This window comes from Centroberyx gerrardi, chromosome 24 (assembly GCF_048128805.1).
Source record: "Centroberyx gerrardi isolate f3 chromosome 24, fCenGer3.hap1.cur.20231027, whole genome shotgun sequence".
Lineage (NCBI taxonomy): Eukaryota > Metazoa > Chordata > Actinopteri > Beryciformes > Berycidae > Centroberyx > Centroberyx gerrardi.
The window spans coordinates 6,513,484-6,540,020 of NC_136020.1; the positions used below are offsets into that span (position 1 = coordinate 6,513,484).

The window sequence follows — 26,537 nt, forward strand, 5'->3', positions numbered from 1 at the left end:
TATATTTAGGACCCTTTTTCTGCATTTTATTTTCTTCTTTTCTCTGATAGACATGTCTTGCTCTCTCTCTTTTTTGTGTATATGACCTGGAAGAGTGGTTTCCTTATAAAAGATGTGTATACGGCTGATTCATAATCTGAGGATATTCTGTGTGAATTGTTGTGGTTTACTGTAATTTGTCCCTGCAGTTCCACAAAGCACCACCGGATGGCGATGTACACATGATTATGGGATCTACACACCAGCCTTCAGGGATCTGGAGGAAAAAGCATAGCATAGGTCACCATTTATCAAATTTGGAATACGATGTGGAGTGGAGAATATACAGAAAATGTGACAGGATCGTTGCAGAATGAGCAGGGAAGGGCAGTATATCCCTGGTTGTGTAAATATGCCTCGATTAGGCCAGTAGAAAATTAGTAACTGCCATGAGAGAACAACTGATGCTCATCACAGCGTCTGTAAAAGAGGGAGTAATACTGAATGCATTAAACTAGGATAAATTATTTGAAATATTAGGGTTTATAATAACATTAGGCCATGCAGTTGTGTAAAGAACAGAGCATTTCTCATATGTTATATCATTTCCACCTATTGTAGGCCTAATTTGTGACTGGAATTTGTATTCTGTGCTGTATTTGCACGAAGTGAGAACAGAGCCAACAGAGTGCGCACATTTCCAAGAGCGCACAGTTGCGCGCTTGGCGGGCGGGGTGGAGCTGCTGGGATGCGGACTTGTACAAGACAACTCCCTCCGCCTCTGACTTTACACTTCACTCCCTGCTTCAGGACCCATCAACAGCACCGAGAAAACGTGGAGTCGATGCTCCACTCTTGGAAATGTTGATAATTCACATTGCAACAATTTTGGGTGAGTTTTACCTTTTATTCTTGAATAGTCATCCGTTTTGTTTCTTTTAGAGACTGCTTAGGTGTTGCAGAATAATCAGTTTTCTGGATGGAATTTTATTTTCTGTAGCTGCCAATATGTTCTCGCTCCCACTTCTCCAGCAACAACATATTTAATGAAAGCCATATGCAAGCTATTATTCACCGTATTCCTAGCAGTTTCCCAGGACTGACTGGTCTCTAAAGGTAATCTGAGTAATGTTCTGCTGCCTTAAAGCTGCTGTGTTGAATATAGGAAGTTTTATTACCTGCAGCTGACAGCTAAACAAAACCATTTCTACTGTTAATGCCAGGTTGGGGAAAGCTGCACACAAGCACCATCTCTGGATCTACTACAGAGTGAATCCATGTGATTTTGATTTAAATGAACTGAGCACAAGCCTGTTCGGTGCCATTAGGTTTTATACTAAGTGGAAAGCAACAGAAGACATATTTGTTATATTATGATTTAATCTACAGACTGGGGCTTTGGTTTGAAAGCAGCAGTTCCAAGGCCCTGGCTGTAATAAGTGCCATGATCACTAGCATGATATTGAAAACGGTTTTCCTGCCCGCAGCCCTGGGGTGTCGGGTCGGGGCACTGACGCCAGAGTTTGGGGATGTTTGCACCGAGGGGAGCTGCTACCCCGCCACAGGAGACCTGCTGATCGGCCGGGCGCACAAGCTCACCGCCTCCTCCACCTGCGGCCTGCAGCACCCGGAGCGCTTCTGCATCGTCGGACATCTGGAGGTAAGAAGCTGCTGACAACCTGGAGCACCAAGGAGAGCCAGATAACCTCTCTAAGCTCCTCACCAATACAGGATAACATGCAGTATATCAAAGCAGATATTTGTGAGCTTGGAATTATAAGGTTTGTCTTTACAAAGATTTGACACACCAGCTGACAAAACTTTTACATGCTTTTTTTAAAAATCTTTTTAGATGTTTGACCCCATAAGGTTCTATAATATAATTCCAAGGTCACCTATTCTTTTGGAAGCCAAATCTCATCATAGGGGCATCAGGAGCAATGTTCCCTCTAAGCTCAAAGTTTGGTTGATCTATGTCTAATAATTCATCACACTGATTGCCTAGGCTTGACTAAACAAAAAACTAAATCTTGTCAGTCATCAGTCACTGCTCCACTTTGTCCCCAGAAATTGAGTCTGTTTATATAAGCAGGTGTCAAAGTTTTGGTGGCAAATGATATTAGATGCAATAAATTTGCCTCAGGGTTTAGGTTAACTGAAGGCTCTGATTGGTCCACAATCTGTATGTATGGGTCCACACTATACTTATTTATTCTTACACTTTCAAGGTGTTCACCTGTTGACTCTTTTAACATGGGGAAGAAGGGACAGTGATAAACATACTGTACATACAGTGGCAGGTGATTAAGAGCCAACTTTTAAATGCCTCTATTACAACAGATAGGAAACACAGCTAGGGTTTGATCTGATATCAACTGTTGTAGAATTCCACATTGACATGGAAACTTAGCATAACATTCATAAATGTTAACACAGTCAACTAGCCTTAGTCTGTTACTGGACTAGGGTCATGTATCACATTTTCATAACAGTTAGCCAACATGCAACAAAGAGCCGGAAGTGTGGCCCTGCCTCTTGCTGCCAACAGCGTTCAGTTAACACAATGCAACTAGCCTGAACATAGAAGTTATGAAACCCTGCATTATGATCATCAAACATCTTTATTTTGAACAATATATGCTCTTTCATGTAATTTGTTAGGGAATTGCTTGTCAAACAGCCTGGAACAAATCAGCTTTTCAACGCAGATAACAGAAAGTGGATCAGTTCTCTCTTCAATACAGACGCTGCCAACCTTGAAAATGGCATTTTTATGACAATGACTTATCGCTTGGTATGAATTCTAGCAAGAGAAAAGGATCAGTTGACATCAGCGTTGTGACTGAATCAAGCTGCAGGGCGGTGGTCGATTGCCCATTAAATTACACTGTAAGAGTTAGAGTACATCAAGCTGACATGAAAATCTGTTTAACTCGCTACATCAGCTCTATTTCCATTCTGTTTCCATAACTATGGTAGTGTTATGTGAGGCAAAACCACAAAAAACAGATGAAATAACTTCAAAATGTATCACTTATCATCAACACCAAAACCTAGATTACATTGTGTGTGTGTGTGTGTGTGTGTGTACATGTATCTGCTGGGTGTAAGGAAAAAGACTCCATGCTGTCTTGCTGAGTGGGAGTGCTGGCATTCCCCTCCACAATACGCGCTGTGTGCCACACAATCCCCGCCTGTGTGCATGTGATCAGGGTGAGCGATGGAGATATTCTGCTTTTTATCAAAGCCTCTTTGGCCGACTTGTGCTATCCAAAGGGTTTGTGTGAATGGCAGCCTTATGACATGAGGCCGCGGGGCCTCTGTGAGCCGGGGATGAGCACAGTCCTGAAGTATGAGCTGCAGAGGAGGGGGAGGCGGCAGACATTTCTTAGAAACATCGCTAAGTGGAAGCGCTTAAGGACCGGCGGCCACATTTCAACACAGCCCAAGTTGGCCGGGTCTCGGTGAAATTGAGAAACCCTCCTCGTTTATTCACACACCCCAATATTGAGAGATTTGAATGAGTGTGTGTGTGTGTGAACCAAGGTACGTGCCAAACCAACTGGAGTGCAGTCTAGGCCTCTGGATGTTGACAAGGGCAGCAAATAAACTATTAGCCAGACACAGCGGAGACAGACAGGATGACTAAGAAGAGGTATAAACTGATTTTATTCTGCTGTAGTAATCACAGATGAGACGGCTGGACCATCGCCATTTCACAAGCTCTCCAGAAATAAACATAATTCTGCACAGTCATACTTTTATTTATTACATTGTGCCGTGGTTATATTGAACCGTAAACCTCATATTGCGAATCGTATCGTGAGATAAGCAGATCGTCCCATCCCTACAATATATACATCAATAATTTGATTGCAGTTCTCATGGATCACTTGTTCTCTCTCTCTTTAACACTTTCTCTGCTCCTTCCGTCCATCAGGAGGAGAAGAAATGCTTCGTGTGCGACTCCAGGTGGATGTATGACGAGCACAGCAACCCCACCAGCCACACCGTCGAGAACCTGGTCACCACCTTCGCCCCCAACCGCCTCAAGACCTGGTGGCAGTCCGAGAACGGTGAGAGAGAGAGAGAGAGAGAGAGAGAGAGAGAGAGAGAGAGAGAGAGATAGAGACAGAGTACCTCCCGGGCGTTCCTGCATTAGAGAGAGGTTCCTGGTTTAAAGTGAATGAAGAGCAGCGTAGCGTGTGAGTGTGTGCTGAGGCTGTTCTCATGGGAACAGAGGCTGGTAATGACTAGACAGGAGATCACAGGGCCCACTCAGTGCGGCCAATCACAGCGGGCCTCGGGGGCGGGGCTTGCAGGTGTGCTGAAGAGAACAGGTGTGCGCGTGAGAAACAGATGTGTGTCATCACTGGAACACACACACACACACACACACACACACACACACACACACACACACACCTTTAGAGCGCAAAAAGAGAAGTGTATAATGAGACAGCGGATCTCAAAGTGGGGTCCTGGGACACCTAGGGGTCCTTGAGGAGGTTCCAAGGGGTCCTGAGCAAAAAATGCTGAATAGTTTGATTTCATTCTAGCTTTACTTCACTAGAAATTATCACAGTTAGACAATCTAGAAAAATGAGTTATTTAATCATAGGTTTCACTCTCATTACTATTACCTCTCCACATACAGTGTAGACAGTTTCAGTTATACAACTTTATTGCCCCCGAGGGGAAATTCTCCTTGCAGCCAGGTGCATAAGAACAAGCACAAAAACATGTAAACATAAATACACAAAAGTACATGCAACATAGCACAAGAACATCATCATCCATCCATAGAACAGCATTATACGTAGCAGCAATGGACTCCTGACTGTCCTAGAAAAAAACATACATCAATCAGAGTTCAGCTATTTAATGGAACAGAAAATAAAAGTTCCTCACTCTGTTAGTCTTGCCCATTGGTGGTCTAAACCATCTATCCACTAGAGAACAGTGGAGATAAATATAGGCTTCCAAGAGGCCTGCAGCAAATAAAATGAAAAGGTTGGAAGCCACTTCAGTGCAAAGGGAGACAATTATTATTATTAATGATGATGAAGGGGACACTCCAGTATGGCTACAATTCCTGGGACAAAAATCTTCCTATATGAGAGTCACTGGGACAAAATCATATCAAATGGGTGTCTGTGGTCTAATGTGTGTCTATTTGTTTGTGACATGAAAACCTATGAGAATCCCTGTCATAAGAGATGTGGCCATCTTTAATTGGAGCCCCTGAAACAAATTATATTACAGCAGCTTTTACACGCATACAGATCTCATACAGACTCACATTTATAAAGCCCTGTTTGCTCCCACATACTGTAAATGCCATGCATACACACACGCACACACACACACACAGTTCCTACAGAGTGGTGGGAATCTGTCAGAGGTGTGAGTCATGGAGGGAGCGGGGCCAGCAGTGCAGATGGCTTTGAAAGACATTGCAGGAAGCAGCAGACACAGAGCGGCCTTGCTCGGGATTTCCTAATCCCACTGCATTAGTCCTCCAGAACCACGGCTATAGATTGATTTGACTTGCAGGGGCGCGGCTGGGAAGCCAGCTGACCCGGCTATGTTTGTGAGACATAGAAAAAGTGTGTGTGTGTGAATGTTTGAGAGGGAGAGAGTATGTTTAAGTATGTGAGAAAGTTATTTTCTTCTTATGAGGTGGGAATCTGTCAAGTATGAGATATGGCTTACATTATGCATTTCCTGTGTGAGTGTATATATGAATTCATGTGTGTGTGTGTGTGTGTGTGTGTTCCCCTCCAGGTGTGGAGAATGTGACCATCCAGCTGGACCTGGAAGCCGAGTTCCATTTCACACACCTCATCATGACTTTCAAGGTGGCCGTTCTCTCTCACACTCCCACACACACACACACACACACACACACACATCACGCAAATACTCCCATACCCACGGCATGGAGATAAGCGCAGTGTCGGGACAGCTGTGGCGGAGGAATGTGGAAAATCGTTCCGGTCTCTGGAGAGAGATGGGAAGAGGAGGAAGAGGGAGAGGAGGGGTTGAGGTTCTGCAGTAAAACACTGCTCTCCTCCCACTGGTGTCACACACACTGCTATGACACTGGCCAGCTGGACTCAGGCCTCTCATTGACATTGCAGCTCTACATCCCAGACACACACACACACACACACACACACACACACACACACACACACACACACACTCACACACACCTTCTCTATACATCCTGTCCCATCCCCTCTATGTTTCTGGGGCTAGATGACAGAAAAGATCAACAATACAATGTGTATTTCTTGGAGCAAACAGTTATCACTTGTGTTGTGTGGTAACGCCTTACAATAATATCATTACTTTTCCCAGTAATGAGTGTTTCAATTTCAATAATCCAAAATGTAAGTCTTTACTTTTGGTATCACTCTATTCCAGCCCTAACTCCTGGTGCGTTTTCCTCATAATTAATCTGTCCTCCATCGCCAGACGTTTCGCCCGGCCGCCATGGTGATCGAGCGCTCCATGGACTTCGGGAAGACGTGGCAGGTTTACCGTTACTACGGCTACGACTGCGAGGGATCCTTCCCCGGCGTGTCCGTCGGCCCCATGGTCAAGGTGGACGACATCATCTGCGACTCGCGGTACTCCGACATCGAGCCGTCCTCAGAGGGAGAGGTGCGGTGATCTAGGAACTGAAGCTCTGCTGATAAGAGCATCCGCTAAATGCCTGAGATTTTGAGTGGAGGAATAAGAGCCTCAACTCTTTTTTTCAACTTGTTTTCTCTCTCTCTCGCGCTCTTTTTCCCCATCTCAGGTGATATTTCGGGTGTTGGACCCCGCTTTTGAGATTGAAGACCCCTACAGCACCAGCATACAGAGTAAGCTGCTCTGAAATACCATAAAAAACTTGCACTGAAATAAAATAGTGTGTGAATCCAATCCAAACAGCGAACGCATGACAGTAAATCTAGTAGTGAGAAGATTTCCAGCGACTTTTAGCCATCTGTTAGTCTGGCTCACATGGACCTGGAGCAGAGCTGCAGGGTCAGAGGTCAGACAGGAGGAGCATGAGAAGGAATTTCACGTGTAGAAGCTACATGGCCTCCTTACACTGACATACATCTAGACAGACACACAGCCTTGGTCTCTCTCTCTCTCTCTCTCTCCCTCTCTCCCTCTCTCACACACACATGGAGAGGCCTCATGTTAAGTATGTGGCGAATGCTGTGGGTGTGTGAGCGGCTTGTAAACTGTTGCTGCTGAATTGTGCGCTGTTTATGCTTATAAAGTTCTCGTGAATGCAGGACCTCCCACGCCTTTCCCTAAAAATGTGTGTGTGTGTGTGTGTGTGTGTGTGTGTGTGTGCGTGTGTGTGCGTGTGCGTGTGCGTGCAGACATGCTGAAGATCACCAACCTGCGGGTGAAGTTCACCAAGCTGCACACGCTGGGCGACAACCTGCTGGACTCCCGCGACGAGGTGACGGAGAAGTACTACTACGCGCTCTTCGACATGGTCGTCCGCGGCAACTGCTTCTGCTACGGCCACGCCTCCAAGTGCGCCCCGGTCAACGGGGCACCCGTGGGCGCCGAGGGCATGGTAACGTCAAATATATGTGTAGAGACACACACACTCACATGATGTCAGATGATACCTTGCATCTCCAATAAGTCAACTTTTCAAGATTTTTCCATTAATGGGTAGGTGTGTCTGGAAATATACAATGGTTTTTGAATGGGTGTCATGGGCCCAAGGGTCATGGCGCTCACCAAGCATTTCAAGAACTGTTATAACTTTCTATTTAAGCAAGATTTGATGCCCAATTTCCTTGCTGGGAACATTAAAGTTTCATTTAATATTCATTTTTTTATATATCCTTTAATCACAAGCATGTCTCAAAGGGCTTTACATACCATCATATACATGTCATATACCATACTACATCATATAAACATACTACATATACATCATATACATACTACATATACATATACCACATCATATACATCATAAACCGTAATGCACACAAATGCCTAAGGGAAATACAGAGTGTTCAATTCATTCACATTGTTTTCACAGGAAAGCAGCAATAAATCATCATCACAATCACCATTATGTGGCATGTGGCTCAAATAGGTGTTCATATTTGTGTGTATGTGTGTGTGTGTGTGTGTGTGTGTGTGTGTAGGTGCACGGCCGCTGTGTGTGTAACCACAACACAGAGGGACTGAACTGTGAACGCTGTCAAGGCTTTTACCAGGACTTGCCCTGGAGACCTGCAGAGGGACGCAACAGCCACGCCTGCAAGAGTGAGAACACACACACACACACACACACACAGAGTCCGTTCACCCCTCTCTCTCTCTTTATCTCATTCTCTCTCTTTATCTCATTCTCTCTCCCGCTCACACTCCCATGCACACTTTCCCAGGAAAGGTGGCTCTAGACTCTACAGATTTCCCAGATTTTAGATTTTTCAGACTTTGTCCCTCTCTCTCTCTCTCTCTCCCTCTCTCTCTCTCTCTCCCTCTCTCTCTCTCTCTCTCAGAATGCGAGTGTAACCATCACTCCACCTCGTGCCACTTCGACCTGGCGGTGTTCAAGTCGACGGGCAACGTGAGCGGAGGCGTGTGCGACGACTGTCAGCACAACACCGTGGGCCGCCAGTGCGAGCAGTGCCGCCCCTTCTTCTACCAGCACCCCAACCGAGACCTGAGGGACCCCAACGTCTGCGAACGTACGTGCGTCTGGTCACCCCCGGGTGACCTCTGCACCCTGCGTGTCTCCCTGTTGAAAACACTCTGCCTTACGGTCCGCTCATTAACGGCTTGTTCAAAATGCATGTTAGCGTCCCGCGGCAGGACATGTCCCACTGTGTTTCTGGGATTCTTCCCTAGAAACTCCGACAAGCACCACCTGGTGTTGTACTCACCAGTTGTGCGGAGGACTTTGAAGTGAAAAGCAGAAAGTAGCCATTGTTACAGCATGATGGCAATTACCTACTAAGTACTGGGTACAAGTGGAAATGGTGCTGTAAAATGAAGCACAACCTCCCTGTCTTCTTTCCCCTCTCTCTCTCTCTCTTCCTGTGATCACTCCGCTGAACTTGTCTGTTAAAGCTCTTTGCTGTTCATCACTGCAATGATGATTATCCTTTCTCACTCAGGAAGAGCTTCACTTGACCAGTAATGTTATTTCAAGATAAGATTATGTTATTTTAGTTTTGTTTTTGATGTGTTTTTTTCAAATTGTGATTTATATGTAGGCTAGTCATGTTTTTGGTGTAGGGTTCAACTGATATGAGTTTTTGAAGGACGATACTGATATTTTTGGATCTAAGTTGCCATTAATCAATATTCAATATCTTTACATTTGACCATTTTCATGCCAAAAAAATTAAAGTATTTAGTGTTTCTGCCAAAATGTAATCCTTGGCAGAGTGGAAAACAGCATTTATAACATGGGACACTAAAACTCTCTATTGAATCCCAGGATATCCATCATATCAGAGGCAGATAACACTGACTAGCTGATATCGGATTTTGAATTAAAAAACAGTATCAGCCCCATATATCAGTCTAACCCAGCTCTGGTGCCAGTGTTTGTGTTCTCTTTTATACTTCTGAATATCAGTATCTAATCTAATGTCTCTCTCATGGCTCCACAGCGTGTAGCTGCGACCCGGCCGGGTCTCTGCAGGGGGGGATGTGCGACGCGCGGACCGACGTGGCGGCCGGGCTGATCTCAGGCCAGTGTCGCTGCAAAGCCAACGTGGAGGGAGAGCGCTGCGACAACTGCAGACAGGGACACTATGGGCTGGGACAGGGGCCGCACGGCTGCTTGTGTAGGTCTCACACACACACACACACACACACACTACAGTCAGACATAGCCTAGCCTTCATTGTTTCACTGTGTGTCTTGGCAGCTTGTACCTGCAACCCGCTGGGCACGCTGCCTGGAGGAAGCTCCTGTGATTCAGAGACAGGAAGGTGCTTCTGCAAACGCCTCGTCGACGGACACAACTGTGATCAGTGTCTGGTAAGCTTTGTGTTCTCTTTCTTTCTCTGTGTGTGTGTGTGTGTGTGTGTTTGTATGATCCTGAGTGTGTAACTCTGTTCTTTATTCTTTTCCCTGTAGCCGCAGCACTGGGGTCTGTCCAATGACATGGACGGCTGCAGACAATGTGACTGCGACCAGGGCGGGGCTGTCAACAATAAGTAAGATTTCCCTTTTTAAATCTAGATTACATTACATTACATTAGATTACATTACATTACATTAGATGAAACTTTAATGATGCCAGTCACAGCACAGCACCAAAATAGTAAAAGGCTACAGCAAAGAAAAAAAATGTAAATAATGTAAATAAAAATAGAGCAAAGAATATAACAAATATAACACAACCGACAATTACAATTTTGATACATATATTTGATAACTAATTGCATGTATGAAATGAATTAATGATAATTTCCACCCACCACCCCTCTCTCTCTCTGTAGCTGTAACCCCCACACAGGACAGTGTGTGTGCAGGGAACACATGTTCGGACGGCGCTGTGACCAGGTGGAGTCCGGCTTCTATTTCATCGCCCTGGACCACTACACCTACGAGGCAGAGGACGCCAAGCATGGACCGGTCAGTGTGTGTGTGTGTGTGTGTGTGTGTTCAAGTCTGCATGTGTGTATCTCTTAGCTTACTTGATTCTGTCCCACAAAGAATATATCTCATCTACTCAGCAGTGCTTTTGTAGATTTCTCTCTGATATGTAGACTACAGCAGATGGGAAAACTGGAAAACTGGAAAAGTTTTCTCTCTCTCTCTTTCTCCCTCTCTCTCTCTCTCTCTCTCTCCCTCTCTCTCTCCCTCTCTCTCTCTCTCTCAGGGTGTGACGGTGGTACCCAGGCCGTATCCTCTGGACCGCAGTCCGACTTGGACCGGCATGGGCTTCGTTAATGTGCCAGAAGGAGCCCACTTAGAGTTCACCATCAACAACGTCCCCGAGTCCATGGACTACGACCTGCTCATCCGCTACGAGCCGCAGGTAACACACACACACACACACACACACACACACACTCACACACACTCACACACACCAGTAAGAGTGCAAGGATAAGAACCACAACACCCTGGCAATAGATTTAACAAATTTGTCTTTGTCACTATGAAGACAATTACAAACATACCATAGTTTAACCATAAAGGTCTGAATATAGCAGGATCAACCCCCTACTGCTTTTGCTATTTCATTGGTAAGAAACTTTTTCACTTTCAAACTGAGTTTCTGATTTCTTGACATAATAATGTAAAGTCAACATAACGAGTCAGACATGTCTAAAATGAAATTAGATTGTACCAAGAATTTTTATGAAATATGCGTATATGTGTATTTAATATTGTAAAATTAAATTGCCATTAAGTGTATTTCACTCATCCAAACATACTGGGATTGCCAAGGTTCAAGTGTACTATACCATTTATTACATCAGGGGTTCCCAAACTTTCTCATTTTATCATGTCAAGGACCTCAAAATAGATACACATTAGACTACAGACCCCCATTTTGATCAGATTTTGTCCTAAGGAACCTCATCTGAAAAGATGTTTGTTGTTAATTATGACTTATGAATTATGACAGATGTGAAACCTCAGATCAAAACACTCATGTTGATTTATACTTTTATCATACCCATTGTCTAGTGAATAAAATAACAGTAAAATGAATTTATACCTCGTTTTGCTGGGGACTAAAGACCCCAGTTTGGAAACCACTGTACTATAATAATATTTTAGGCTAAAATAGATATTCCAACAGACCTACACAACGCTAATTCCCCTGTCTGACTGGTCTTGTGTGTCTGTCTGTGTTGGCAGCTGCCGGAGCAGTGGGAGCAGGTGAACATCAGAGTGGAGCGTCCCGTCTTCAACCCTCCCAGCTACTCCAGTCACTGCGGTAACTCCATCCAGAGTGGAGACCAGCAGTCCGTCTCTCTGCCACCCGGATCTCGGTAATGCATCTGTCTGCCTGACTGTGTGTATGCGTACCTGACTCACATTCACACACACGGATTCCCTGGTTCATGTATGTGTTGTGTTTCAGACATGTGGTGCTGCTGAGGCCGGTGTGCTTCGAGAAAGGACTGAACTACACCGTGCGTCTCAGTCTGCCTCTCTACTCCTCCGTCAGCGACGTCCAGAGCCCATACACACTCATCGACTCTGTACGTTGAACACACTTACATGTAAACACACACACACAATTTACTACATTAATTCCTTAACCTCCTAACACGATATTTGATATTAGATACTGCGGAAATATAGCGATATTCGATAATATTGAATAGGAGGATTTCATCATCTTTCTATCCTTGTGAGGACATTTGGTCTGCAAGGGTAGAAGTCTAAGATCGCACACACACACACACAAACACACACACAGGAATACAAGCCTCACACACTCTGTTAAATTCATCACCGCTCCCTCATTCTACTGTCTCCATGTTTGTTAAGGGAAAAGTCGATGTTTTTGTTATGGTGTGTACATTTTGCCCCCCCACCCCTCTCCCTCTGCAGCTGGTACTGATACCCCGGGTCAGGGAGCTGGACATGTTTGAAGGGACGGAGGGTGAAGGAGCGTGGGACACGTTCCAGCGCTACCGCTGTCTGGAGAGCAGCCAGAGCGTGGTCAAGAGCCCCATGACCGACATCTGCAACGACTACATCTTCAGCATGTCCGCTCTGCTGCACCAGGGAGCCATGGGTATGTGTGTGTGTGTGTGTGTGTGTGTTTGTCCATTTGCCTGGATTTGTATGCTCTTGAATGTAAAATCTGTATTCATACTGTATAGTGGCTATAAAAAGTATTCACCCTCCTTTGACTTTTTGCACATTTCCCTCCACAAATTTAGTTCCAAATACATTTATTTTGGATGAAGCGGTCTTTTCTGTCACAGCGGAGTGGAAATCCATCTTTCTGTCTCTCTGTCTCCCTCCTCTCGTCTTCCAGCATGCCAGTGTGACCCTCAGGGTTCGATCAGCGCTGTGTGCGAGCCCAGCGGAGGCCAGTGCCAGTGTCGGGCCAACGTGGTCGGCAGGAACTGCGAACATTGTGCCCCGGCCACCTTCCTGTTCAGCCCCGCCGGCTGCAGACGTGAGTGACAGGCAGTGGAGCAAATTACTGTTTCAATTTTACTACTAATAGAACATTTACCAATCAAAAAAGGCATATCAGATTGAAGTTGCTGACCAAAAAAATAGCCGATTCCCTGGTTCGTTCCTTCTCACGCTAAAGCAAGTTTAAATGAGAAATGGCAGAAATTTTTACTTTCTCTGGGTAGAATTTTTCTCATATCATTCATATTATTAAGCAAAAACATGACAAGAATTTTGACATTAACACTGTTGGAGTTCCCTGATCATTCACAGTGAGAAGGAACTGAGTTATCCTGATTTTTTTTTTTTAAAGATACTGTCAGAGGATGAACTTAATTTTATGTAATGATATTTTCTTAATTGTTTTTTTTACCTCCTTTTTCTTTTCCGGCCTTTCTTTCAAAGCGTTATCAATTTTATCTGTTTTTATTTCATTTAATTCCTTTGTAGAGCGCTTGGTGGCTATGTTTTGAAACGTGCCATATAAATAAATGCTATTTATTATTTGTGCCACATCCCTCCCTCCATACGCAGCGTGCGAGTGTGACCCTCGGGGTTCGCTCCACGCCTTCTGCCACGAGGCGACCGGCCAGTGTGAGTGCGTGCCGGGGGCTTCGGGGCGGCAGTGCGCCCACTGCGCGCCGGGCTTCTGGGGCTTCCCTCAGTGCCGCCCCTGCCAGTGTAACGGCCACAGCGACTACTGCCACCCTCACACCGGAGAGTGCCAGAGCTGCCGGGACTTCACCGCCGGACACAACTGCGAAAGGTACGAGGGTGACGGATGTGGAGGGGGAGAGAGCAGTAAATTCCTCAAGTAGTCGTACCTCAGTACCAGGTGTGTAAGTGTGTTCAGGTTGTTAGAAAAGTCTGGAATCGTAAGGAAATGGCTCACTCTAATGGTAAAAAGCATGCTACTGAAGTTGCCATCTGCTATTGGCTGATCTTTGGTGCCAGGTGATGTCACCACCACAGTGTTGTGTATGTTTGGTGTCTCACCCCTCCCTGTACTCACAGGTGTCTGAGTGGTTACCATGGTGACCCGGAGTTGGGTTCGGGAGGCCACTGTCGCCCCTGCATGTGTCCCGACGGGCCGGGCAGCGGGCGCCAGTTTGCCGACGGATGTTACCAGCCGGCCAATTCCAACCAGCTGGTCTGTGTCTGCAGCCCGGGGTACAAAGGTACACACACACACACACACACACACACACACACACACACACACATAACATCTTGCAATAATGATAGTAATAACAGATTGTGTTTTTGTGAAAGCAGTTTTCGAGCGCTCCAAGCATTTCATGTTGCACCTCATGTCATCATGCCTGGAAACCACACACACACACACACATACACACACGCACACACACACACACACACACACACACACTTCAACGTCACACGCCACAGCCCCAAACAGCATTTCAGTTCCCCTCTAATTAGCTAGCTGGCCTCTTTCTTTCCATTCATAATGGGCAGGTAGTGTGTGTGTGTGTATGTGTGTGTGAGCCTCAGTGTTTTTCTGTGTAACCACAAAGAGAGTGTGTGTGGAAAAAACACTGATCTCTCTCTTAATTTAAATAAAAACACAACAGATCTAGAAAGTTCTAACTTCCCTGTGACTGTTCTATGACACCAATGTAAGACGCCATGTATTTAAGAGATAATTCACTTATGCATTTCATTTCTTTCTTCTTCTGTCTTATTATTCTGGTTCAGGTGCCAGGTGTGATGAGTGCGCCCCGGGTTACTTTGGGAACCCCCTGGTGCCCGGCGGGCGCTGCATGCCCTGCCAGTGTAACAGCAACATCGACATGCAGGACCCGGGGGCCTGTGACCCGCACACGGGCGCCTGTCTCAAATGCCTGTACCACACCGAGGGATACAGGTGTCACCACTGCAAACTGGGTTACTACGGCGACGCTGCAACCCAGAGCTGCAGGAGTGAGTACAGCTATTAATATGTCGGTTATGCCTGTGCATGTGTGTGCATTTGTGTGCTAATCAGGGATAGAACTATATATCAGTATATACAGTATATGGATATGATGCAGCTTGATTACATATTTAGTGTAGAATTGATCAATACTACACAGGTTGCCTATGGGAAGACCTTAACCTGAATGATTCTAATACAAAATTTTGATCAGATTCCACACAAGTATACATGAATATCTTCTTCTTCTTCTTCTTCTTCTTCTTCTCCTCCTCCTAGGCTTCAATGGAGAGTTTTAGTGTCCTATGTTATGAATGCTTTTTCAGAGACTTTTCCACCCTCTGAATTCTTTTATTTTTTGAAAATATTCAAATATAAAGATATTGAATATTGGCACAAAATATCATCTATCAGCAGCTTCAATTCAAAAGTATCGATATGGTCCTTATTGGTCAAACCCTGGTGCTAATGTGTTTCTGTGTCTCCACAGAGTGCATGTGTTACTCAGTGGGCACAGCGCCCGAGGCGTGCCAGTCTCCTGATGAATGCCAGTGCGACCAGTACAGCGGCCAGTGCCCCTGCCAGCCCAGCGTGGTCGGTCAGAACTGCGACCGCTGTGCCGCCGACACATGGAACATCGCCGGCGGGACGGGCTGCCTGTCCTGTGACTGCGACCCCGTCCACTCCTTTGGGTCCTCCTGCAACGAGGTGGGCGATGGGAACAAAACTCTGTCCTGCATCATATCTTGCATTAACATCGCAGCAGCTGCTCCAGTCAAAATCTTGTCTTTCAATCAACCGGCTGCCAGATATTTCCTTACACAATGTGATGACTGGCAAGAGAACAACATTCAAATTTTCCAAGGGATTCCCATTGAGAGCGGAGCAGCAGGGCAGCAGTAACTCACTGTGGCCAGCCCACCTAATCACTGAGTCCTGTGTTTGTACAGTTTTCTGATATATAGACTCCAGCTGTTTGGAAATTGCTCTCTCTCTCTCTCTGTTTTTCCTCTCGCTCTGTTTTACTCAAACACACAGATCTGCATGTGCATGCACGGAAACACACTCACATGGGCTTGTGTGATTAGTGTGCGCACACACACTCAACCGCAACCATTCGGGCATACACACACACACACACACACACAAACATTTGGGTTTCTGTGTTTACTGGCTGTTCTCCATCAGAGGAAGGAAGTCTCAGAATACACTGTGGAATTACTGAATACACATTCCTGTAAGAGAAGAGAGCCTGATCAAACTGCAAAGGGCCATTGTGTTTGTATGTGAAAGAAAACCTATACACCCATTAGTGTGAAATTTCAGCTTGTTTTTGACACAATCCCCCCCATCTCAAGTTATAAGGAATACTCCCAGCCATATACTTGTGCTTGTGTTCCTACAGATCACGGGACAGTGCTCGTGCAAACCCGGCTTTGGCGGCAGGACGTGTCGGGAGTGCAGGGAGCTGTTCTGGGGCGATCCGGAGGTCAAGTGTCACGGTAGGTCATCCTCACCCATCAGCATGTCCCACAGGCCCCGGGAAGACCTGCGTATGAGCGCATCACTAATCACCAATAGCTCATTTTCTGTCTGCAGGAAATGGCGTCTGATTACACTGGTTCAGCACAAGCTATTATTTTGGATAGCGGTCTATTCTTGTGTTTATATTTCTTTTTTTGTATCTTATTCAATCCACTTCTCTCTCTCTCTGTGAGCGGATGAGTTCACATGGCTAGTGATTCCCCTGAGTCACCATGCTTGGACTTGAGCTCTGCTGAGCTTTATGTTGTTTTTCCGTGGTTTTCTGCTGTTATTAGTGTGTGTGTGTGTGTGTGTGTGCGTGTGTGTGTGTGTGTACGTGTGTGCGTGCACATTATTATGGAAGGAAGGAAGCAAATTGGTGGGAACTCCGGGGCTTTCGAGTGAGTTGGTTTTGTTGGACAGCGATTGCATGGCAGCAGCACTGAGTCAGTGACTTGGCTCCGAACGGCGGCTCCCTCTCTGATCCCGACAAGTTTTATATTGTCTGCTGAACAACCGAGCGAGAGACGAGCCAGTTTGCATCATTCAGTCCATCTGCGGCAGTGTGTGTCTCACAGTAGCTGGCTCACCCTCAGAGAGAGGGAGGAGGGAGAGAGTAGGAGAGGAGAGGAGAGGACAGGACAGGAGAGGGAGGGAATGACCTCCCCGCTCATGAGAACCAGATGTTGTCCAGAACTCCCAGGCGTCCCGTTTTCGTCATGGACCAACACCCTGCGGACCCAGGAATTCTGAATTATTCCCGTTGTATTCCCTAACGGTCTCTAAATCCGGCCAAACCAGCTGGACCTTTCTTCCCATCTGCACAGATGATACACTAAATGCGCCAAATCATGGGAAATCTGGACACTTTACTGAGAAATGTGTGTGGGAGTAGTGAGTGTGTGTGTGTGTGTTGATAACTGAGCCTCTTAACTGTGTCACTACAGATAAGATGTTCTTCTTATGACCAGATTTAGATGTCAGAGGTTAAAACGCCTGTCTTTTCGGCATTGCAGTGGGCAAGTGTAAGGGTATGCGTCTAAGATAATCGTTCATAATCACCATGTATGTTCTGACCCTAGTGTGCTTTCATGGACGGCTGTAATATTTCACCGTGACACACACACACACGCAAGACCAACTTCAAACCCAGCCCCATACCTTCTGCTCCGTAAATCACCCAAATAAAAGCAGCAGCACCGATGGCGTAAAACCCACCTTCTCCCACTCCCTCGAACCTCTGCATTCCTTCATTCTGACTCACGCCATACCACCTCTCCTCCTTTCCCAGGGTGGGAGGGCAGCTCTGTGGTGTGCCCCCAACACTTGGGGGAGGAGTGGGGGGGGGATCAGGATGACCCTCAAGGTCATGGTCATCTCTCAGTTTATTGACTGGAAGCGCCGGGCCGAATAATAACAGGAACCTTTGTTTTCATAGCACTTATTTCCCCGGGGGGACTTGAAAACCACCCAGACTCCTCATATTACTGTATAATGGTGTGGAACCCAAACAGGCCTCGCATAACCTGCTGCTTTCCTTCATAAACACAAAACAACATGGTAAGGTTGTTAGATAATAATAATATTATTATTATTAATTATATTATTAGATGATTACTGCTGCTCTCAAGTCATATATCAGCTGAATCTAGAGTATGAGGACAAACACTTTAAGAAAGCATCATGAGAACAGGATAACGCTTACACAATACTTATAGATACACTAAACCCTAAGCTATGGGAAAACCCCTGTATCTAATATCATTTTCCACCAAAACTTTGAAACACACTTATATTGACTATATTTCTGGGGACAAAGTGGCACAATGGCTGAAAAAAATATTAGTTTATTGTAGATGTTGGTCAGCAAACTATCACCTTAGAAGGAAAACTGGTTCAGAATTCTCTCTTGATGTGATTGTTTTTAGACATGGCTTCCAAATGAATATCTGGGGATTTTTGCTTAATATTTTAGCTCTACGATCTACCCTCTCTATCATTATAATGATAAAAACTGCAAGATCAAATTCCCCACCTCCATGCTAATGCTCATATGGTGTTTGTTTTCATGTCATGTGTTTATAATTGCACAGATATTTAGTTTTAAGGAGTTGGAATCCTTTCATTGCACAGTAGGCCTACGCTATATCTAGTTTACAAGCAGGCAGCGTTTATTAAGCTTTGGTGTTAGTACAACGAGGTAGAGTTGTGTGGTGCAGTATTACTACTACTGATATAACTACTATTACTGCTACTACTACTGCTACTACTACTGCTAACAGTTAGCCTACATTGACATTCAAACCCGGTAACATTGCTGAATAGTGTTACTTGAGCTTGAAGCGCTGCTTGTCATTGGTGGCGACAACTCTCTCCACGTCCTCCAATGAGTAGGAGCGGAACTGCGGGTGAGCCAGGTGGTCCTCCACAAACAGGAAGCCATGTAAGAGGATGACAGTTGTCATGGTTACGGTCACATTCCATCAGCCAAGCAGCTTCATATCAGACTGATGCATCATATGATTCATTTGCTCGATTGTAAAACATCTATCCAGGCGCAATCTGGCATGAAGATAACCTTTGACCCCTGGGGCCACAGTCACATAACTAATAATAAGAATACCAATGTACAGTAGGTTTAAAGGTCAGGGCACATGGTCATGTAAATATTTAGTAAGACCCAAAAAAGTAAACTGCTAAATTATCACATCTATTTTTAGGCATTTAGGTAACTTCAACTATGGCTAATCCAAATGGCTTAGTTACTTGGTCAGACAGAGTTTTATGTCAAATATAACAATGTAGGAACGATACCATCCTCTGTCTAAATCAAGTCTCAATCTGTCTCAATCACATACTTATCGTATCTAGGTATATTCAGCAATATGACATGTTTTAGAGCTGCATTATATAAATAACTTATTTTTGAGTAAAATGCCAGATGGGACCTTATTATTCCAAGGTCATGATGTGACAGGATGAGGTAAATGTACCACAGCAGTTCCACTTTTATTTCTGAGTTTGACAACAGCATTTAAATTGCACACAAACAAAACCACACAAACAATTGATACGATAAAAACATAAAACAACTATAGATCCATTGGCGGATTATGAGACAAAGGGCCCCTGGGCACAGATACCTAGTAACATTTTGGGGTCTTCGTAAACCATGACTTTACTTTACGAGGCCTTTGAACAATAATGCAGTGCTTTACTGCTAAAGCGCTATAGATAAACTGAGGGGAACACTCACTGTGACAGTGCCATGGTGACACCTTCAAAACAAATCTTTAGGTTATTACAGGGAGAATTTTGGGGCTTTGGTGTTGATATAAATGACTAAGCCCGTTGACTGCAGGGCAGTAAATGTAAAGTTAGTGACAGCATCATCATGTATCAGGCTCTGGCTTAGGGGCCCCCCCTGGCCCGTTCAGTAATGCTCCATGCTCATATTTTTGGTTCTGTTTGTCTGACTGTCCGTTCTCCGTCTGCTCCCAGCTTGTGACTGTGACCCTCGGGGGATCTCCAGCCAGCAGTGCCACCGCGCCTCGGGCCAGTGCGCCTGCGTGGAGGGCGTGTCCGGCGCGCGCTGCGACCAGTGCGCCCGGGGCTTCCACGGGGAATTCCCTGCGTGCGAACCGTGCCACCGGTGTTTCGCCGTCTGGGACAGCGTGGTCGGCGAACTGACCAATCAAACGCACCGTCTCGAGGCCCACCTGACGGAGCTGCGGACCAGCGGCGTGACGGCGCCGTACAGAGAACTGGTCAGCAGCCTGGAGAAGAACGCCAAGGCCGTCAGAGAGATAGTGGAGAGCAATCCTGCCGCAGTGAAGCTGGAGCAGATACAGGAGCTGAAGAACCAGATTACGTATGCATACAGACAGACAGACACATGCAGGGATGTAGTGGGGTAGAGTTTACGCCCCTTTTTAGGCTGACATAAATCTTTATGAGGTCATTTCATAGTATACATCATGGCAAGTCTCATCAAACTGATGGAACGGCCAGAGACTTGTGTAGGAGGAGATAAACTCTATCAATGTTGTTGCAATTCCTACTGTTCGCCAATAGAGGGCGATAAAGTTCATAGATTTCTTAATGCTCCTTTAAAGACCCCATGAAATGCCATTTCATGGGGTCTTTTTTTTTCATGGGGATTTGATGCATTTCCTGTTGAAACAGGATGTTGAGGCGGGGCATAATGCAGGGAGGGATCATTCAAAAGTCTAAACCAATGGAATATGAGTCAGGGCAGAGGGGCGGGATTGTTCAAAAATCTGATGTTTTTATTGGTTAGAGTTCATTTCATGGGGACTTTAAGTAATGTGTGTGTGTGTGTGTGTGTGTGTATATCTATGTATCTGTGTGTGTCTGTGTCCACTTCAGCGGTTTGATGTCCTACCTAAACGGGAGGCTGAACACGACGGAGGAGACGGTGACCCTGCTGTATGGCGACGCCAACACCACAGAAGCCACCCTGGAGGCTCTGAAGGAGGAGGCGGGCCAGCTGGAGCTGACGGTCCAGGACCTGAGACAGCAGGTTTACAACGCCAAGAACTCCAATTTCCAGGGTGAGAAACCAGAGTTACGAGTGGGTGAAGTGATCAAGTTTATTTGGTTCAACAATATACTATCTAGCTGGGATTACAGCTGGTTCCTATTGTGGCCTTGATGTCAAATTCCAGGATTTTTCCATGACTTTCCATAACTAGATAAGAGTGTTTCCATGAGCTAAAAATGTTCTTCCTTCCTGGTTTGTTCATGTTGTTTTTCTAAAAGGGTTGAACAGTCTGGTTTCCACTCCAGTTGGGCTGAAAACGTTCTGCTATATTCCTGAGATTCATTTATAAAATTCTCTGATATTCCTTGACTTTCCCAGAGGATTTATCACATTCCCTAACTTTCCCTGTCTGGAATACACCCTCTCAAGATTCTGTAATATTCCAGGAATTCCCTGATATCATAAGTCCTGACATGCTTGATGATGATGATGTGTGTGTGTGTGTGTGTGTGTGTGTGTGTGTGTGTGTTTCAGGTGCCATGGACACCATTGCCGCAGCACACATGAAGTCCATGATGGCGGAGCTCCATGCCAACGCCTCCACCAGTGACCCCGGCAACACGCTGCAGCAGTCGGCCGCAGTGCGGCGAGCCACGGAGGACAAACTGAGCAGTCATCAGAAGGAGTTTGACCGCAAGCATCAAAGAAACTCACAGAAGCTGGACAAACTGGCCACCGACCTGGACGGATTCGACCTGTCAGCGCTTAGCGAGAAGGTGAGAAACATCCGAGTCGGAGCAACGAGTCACGCTACACTGACACTGCCTGTTGATCGGTCATTAGTATGTGTGTTTATTCTCTCTCTCTAGACATGTGGTGCTGCAGGCGAGGGCGAGGAGTGCTCCGGCTCCCCCTGTGGCGGGGTGGGGTGCGTCGGCGAGGACGGGGCGTCACGGTGCGGCGGAGACGGGTGCGACGGCCTCGTCACCGCCTCCCAAACCGCTCTCAAATCAGCCAAGGATTTCGACCAGGAAATCCTCACGGCTATGGAGGAGGTGGACAAGCTCTCCAGGATGGTGGGTAATGTTTATGTTTATTCCCAGACAAAGAATAAATCAGGTGGGTGTGAGTGAGTCACCGGAGTGTCTGTGGTCAGGTGTGGGAGGCCAAGGTGCGTGCGGACGAGGCCAAGGTGAACGCTCAGGAGGTGCTGCTCAAATCCAACCAGAGCAAAGAGCGAGTGGAGCAGAGCAACGAGCAACTCCGCAACCTCATTAAGGAGATACGAGACCTCCTCACCAGTGAGTGCACCACACACACACACACACACACACACACACACACACACACAGATACTGTTATTGCATTTGTTCATATGGTTCTGAAAGAAAAATGCATAAAATGCTCATATAAAGCTATCATAGGAATGTATCTTTATAAAACTGAAAAAAATATGATATAAACTGTCTAAAAATGTAATTCGTGTTCATAAATTAGCAGCATTTGAGTATATCAAAGGTTCAAAATAACTACAGATGAAGTATAGTGAGTTCCACCATACCTCAGCTGCTTAAACTTGAAAAGTATTTGAACACAACTCCAAAAAGAAACCACTTTTATACTGTTTGCACCAAGGCCACTTTAGCCCATTTAGAGGAAAACTGGACATAAATCACTGAAATAATATTTATATTAGCTATGATAGTGATTTAGTGGCTCTATGTGTCTCTCAGATGTCGCTGATAGGCATTTTCTATGATTTTCTGCATGATTCCATGATTTTCCCCATTTTTCGGCGCAACCCGTTTTCCTTGGAAACGTCTGTGATCGTGAACTCGCGGGACATGGCGGGGTGTAACTGTCATGCTGTGTGTCCGGTGACAGACGACAGGGCGGACGTGTCTGTGATCGAGGCGGTGGCCAACGAGGTGCTGAGTCTGCAGATGCCCACGTCGGCCGGCGAGCTGCACAACCTGACGCGGGAGATCAAGGAGCGGGTGGACTCTCTGACCAGCGTGGAGAGCATCCTGAGCCAGAGCGCCGACGACATCCAGACCGCCGAGACGCTGCTGCAGCAGGCCAAGGCCGCCAGGTAACACACACACACACACAGACACACACACAAGGTTAATATAGGCCACACATACACACTTATAGTCATGCATATCGCCAAAAATCATGGAAAGATATACTAAAACTAAAACATATACCAAACCACAAGCATAATCATCAAAAAGAATAAAATTATCTACCTCTTTTTTGGCTTTGCTGAGGGAATTGGGACTATTTAAGGATATTGATGGCCACTGTCTTATTTGTGTCTAAATAATGTAAATATAGAAATAATAAATAACTTATTTTCCACTGGCATGTATTTTTATTCAAACCAATCTCATAGAATTCTTCTGTTAAAAGTCACCAAAACTGTCCATTTAAGTACAGGATGTTCAACATATGCATAGAAAACACAGATATATATATACATAATTATTATGACTGTCCTCACTCCTGTCTCTCTCTCTCTCTCTCTCCCTGTCAGCGAGGAGGCGTCTAACACGAAGGAGGCGTCAGATCTAGTGAAGGCGGCGCTGGATGAGACTGAGCGCGCTCAGACTATCGCCATGGACGCCATCCAGCAGGCCCAGAACAACACCAAGAGCACGCTGGACCTGCTGATCTCTGTGAGTCTGACCTCTGACCTCTGAGCTTACCGTACAGTCGGGTTACAGAAGATGGCTGCTGTTGGGGTTACACCACTCAAATCAGATCTGGTCCAGTCAGTGTCGTCCACCTCTGATATGATGCAGGTTGATTGATTACATATTTATTGTAGAATTGATCAATACTACACTGGTTGTCTATGGGAAGACCTTAACCTGAATTGATTCTAATGAGACATTTTGATTGGAATCTGTGCAAATCTATATATCAGTTCAGTCTGAAAATATCATTATCAATATCAGCCTTCAAAAACTCCCATCTGTCGAACCCCAGCTGTTGATGTACTTACGCGAAGAATTCTGATGATGTATTAAAAAAAATCAAGACCAAATTTATATTCCTTCTGCACTTCTAGGGATGATAATATGATGAGGATAATAATAATAATAATGATAATATGGATAGCCAGCATGGCACATATGCAAATCCACCTCAACCTGTAAATCTGTCAGTGAAGAAGCTGTATCTGTATTTATTAGCTGTATTATCTTCATGTTCGGTTGTATTAATTATTGGTTTAAGTTTCATCGAATGACAAATGATACATCAGTCTCACATGAGTTTTTTTAGTCGCATGGCTGCACTGTAAATCTTTGTGTGTGTGTGTGTGTGTGTGTGTGTGTGCGCCAGGTGGAGTCAGAGACGGCCATGTCGGAGCTGAAGCTGAGCAACACCACGGGCCGCCTGGTCCAGCTGGAGAGGGAGGTGGGCCTGCTGAGGCAGAATAACCTGGAGGTCAACCGCCTGGCGGAGAGGAGCGACTGGATCACCGACCAGGCCAGGCTGGACGCAGAGCAGGCCCAGCAGGTCACACACACACACACACACACACACGGATACACACAGACACACATGCACACATTAGAGCATTTAAATTCTGGCTAATGAGGACATTTTTCAGAAAAACACTTGCTGCTGTCATCCCAATAACGGTGATTTTGCGTGTGTGTGTGTGTGTGTGTGTGTCTGCTTGTGTGTGTGTGCAGGAGTTTGACGAGCAGCTGAAGGATAAGTACAGTGAGGTGGAGGGGCTGGTGGAGGATAAAGGAGAGGTGGTGCTGCAGGCCAGGAGGAGAGCAGACGAGCTGCAGCAGGAGGCCAAGGAGCTGCTGGCCCAGACCAGCCAGAAGCTGCAGAGACTGCGAGGTGACACACACACACACACACACACAGAAAAGTTACACACACACATAGACCTGCATGCATGTCTATGTATTTCATACTCTTCTAATTTGCATTGCATATATTGCATATATATTGATTTTTTAACACTATTTTTCCCTTGTTTCATATATTTCATTTTTAGTATGTTTTCATATATACATATTTATTTTCATTCATATTTTCATACTCAATATGTTCTGCTGCTGTTATTTTGCAAACCCTCATCATTCTGTATTTTTTTTTGTTATAAAAATCTTGTCATCTTTTCATTCATACATTTCTCAATAACACATGTTGAAATTGTCGGCTGTGTTGTGTTTAAAGAACCCCAAATTTTGTAGTTTTTTTTTTACTATTTGCTGCTGTAATGTAATGAACCAATTTCCCCACAGGGATCATTAAAGTTCCATCTCACCTCGTACCACCCACTTCTTTTAAACTGCTTTCATTTTTAAGCAAACACACACTCTATCACAAACACACACACACACACACACAACAGAAGTCATTCAGCGTCACATCCTCCCTGACCTCTTGCTGTCCTGTGTTCCAGAGCTGGAGCGGTCTTATGAGGCCAACCAGCACACCCTGGAGGCCAAATCCCAGCAGCTGTCCGACCTGGAGCGAGCCGTCCGCCAGCTCCTGGACGAGATCAGCCACAAAGTCACTCTGTACAGCACCTGTCTGTGAGCGCCGGCCCAGGACGCCGCAGCACCTCGCACTGTTTACTGTCCTCAAGTGTACCGCCTAGGATTTTAATAGAGCCAAACCGTTAAGATAGGGTTTCACAATATCGCTCCCCAAGCGCATTAGGCAGCAGGGCCGAGCACTTTCATTTGTTTGACACCGACAGTGCCAGAGATTTTAATGGTGTCTGAGAATGTTGCCAGCAGATGAACACCCAAGTGTGTTATTGGAGTGCGATGCCAAAAAAACATTTTGACAATGAAAAAGACTTTTCAAACTGCGAAAGAAACATTGGAGGTAATGAGTCCCAAAGAAAAACCACTAAAAGCCTATATGACCTCAACACTAGAAGACATTCAAAATGAAACAGTATAAGCTATTACAGCCTGTACATTTAACTATATGGCTGCACATATTTGATACAGATTTCAGATTCAAGTTTTATATGTACTGTATTTTATAAGCCTTAAAGAAACTAAAGGTTGTCTGGACCAAAAAGCATATGCAAATATTCCTGTGGCAATAGATGTAAATTAAATTTTGATTAAAAAAAAAAAAGTTAATGGTGCATCTGAAATTGTCTTCATTGTTTTTCTTTGCATGTTTATGTGTGTGAAGTTGATTTTAGAGAATATTTACCTCCTATTAGAATATAGTTTTAACTATTCAAATGCTTTATTTGACTGTATTTGAAGCCTTTAGGGTCTTGAGTTTTAGAGAATATGATTTGACATTAAAGATGTTTTCAGGACCCGCAGACACTGCTTGCCTTGATACAGTTCAAATAAAGGTTAATGTGATATTGTCTTATTGAAGTTCTACCAGGACATGCAAGCTGAAATGATTTGAACAGATTTTACATGGTAAGCT

General features: G+C 45.2%; 1 protein-coding gene across 1 annotated transcript; it reads left to right on the top strand.

Moving 5' to 3' along the window:
* The first annotated feature begins 795 nt into the window (after positions 1-795).
* On the top strand, positions 796-26,189 carry lamb1b (laminin, beta 1b). The gene is made up of 33 exons (XM_071920542.2): positions 796-871; positions 1,467-1,639; positions 3,920-4,055; positions 5,767-5,840; positions 6,463-6,651; positions 6,791-6,854; positions 7,371-7,573; positions 8,163-8,283; positions 8,523-8,711; positions 9,642-9,818; positions 9,902-10,014; positions 10,114-10,193; positions 10,479-10,614; positions 10,862-11,020; positions 11,854-11,987; positions 12,080-12,200; positions 12,556-12,742; positions 12,989-13,132; positions 13,669-13,900; positions 14,149-14,312; positions 14,851-15,075; positions 15,558-15,775; positions 16,473-16,569; positions 20,093-20,462; positions 20,981-21,165; positions 21,630-21,871; positions 21,965-22,171; positions 22,252-22,396; positions 22,980-23,187; positions 23,635-23,776; positions 24,447-24,623; positions 24,803-24,962; positions 25,534-26,189. Exons 1-33 carry the CDS (start codon positions 841-843, stop codon positions 25,668-25,670), a joined length of 5,340 nt encoding a protein of 1,779 aa, XP_071776643.2. The 5' UTR covers positions 796-840; the 3' UTR covers positions 25,671-26,189.
* The last annotated feature ends 348 nt before the right edge of the window (positions 26,190-26,537 follow it).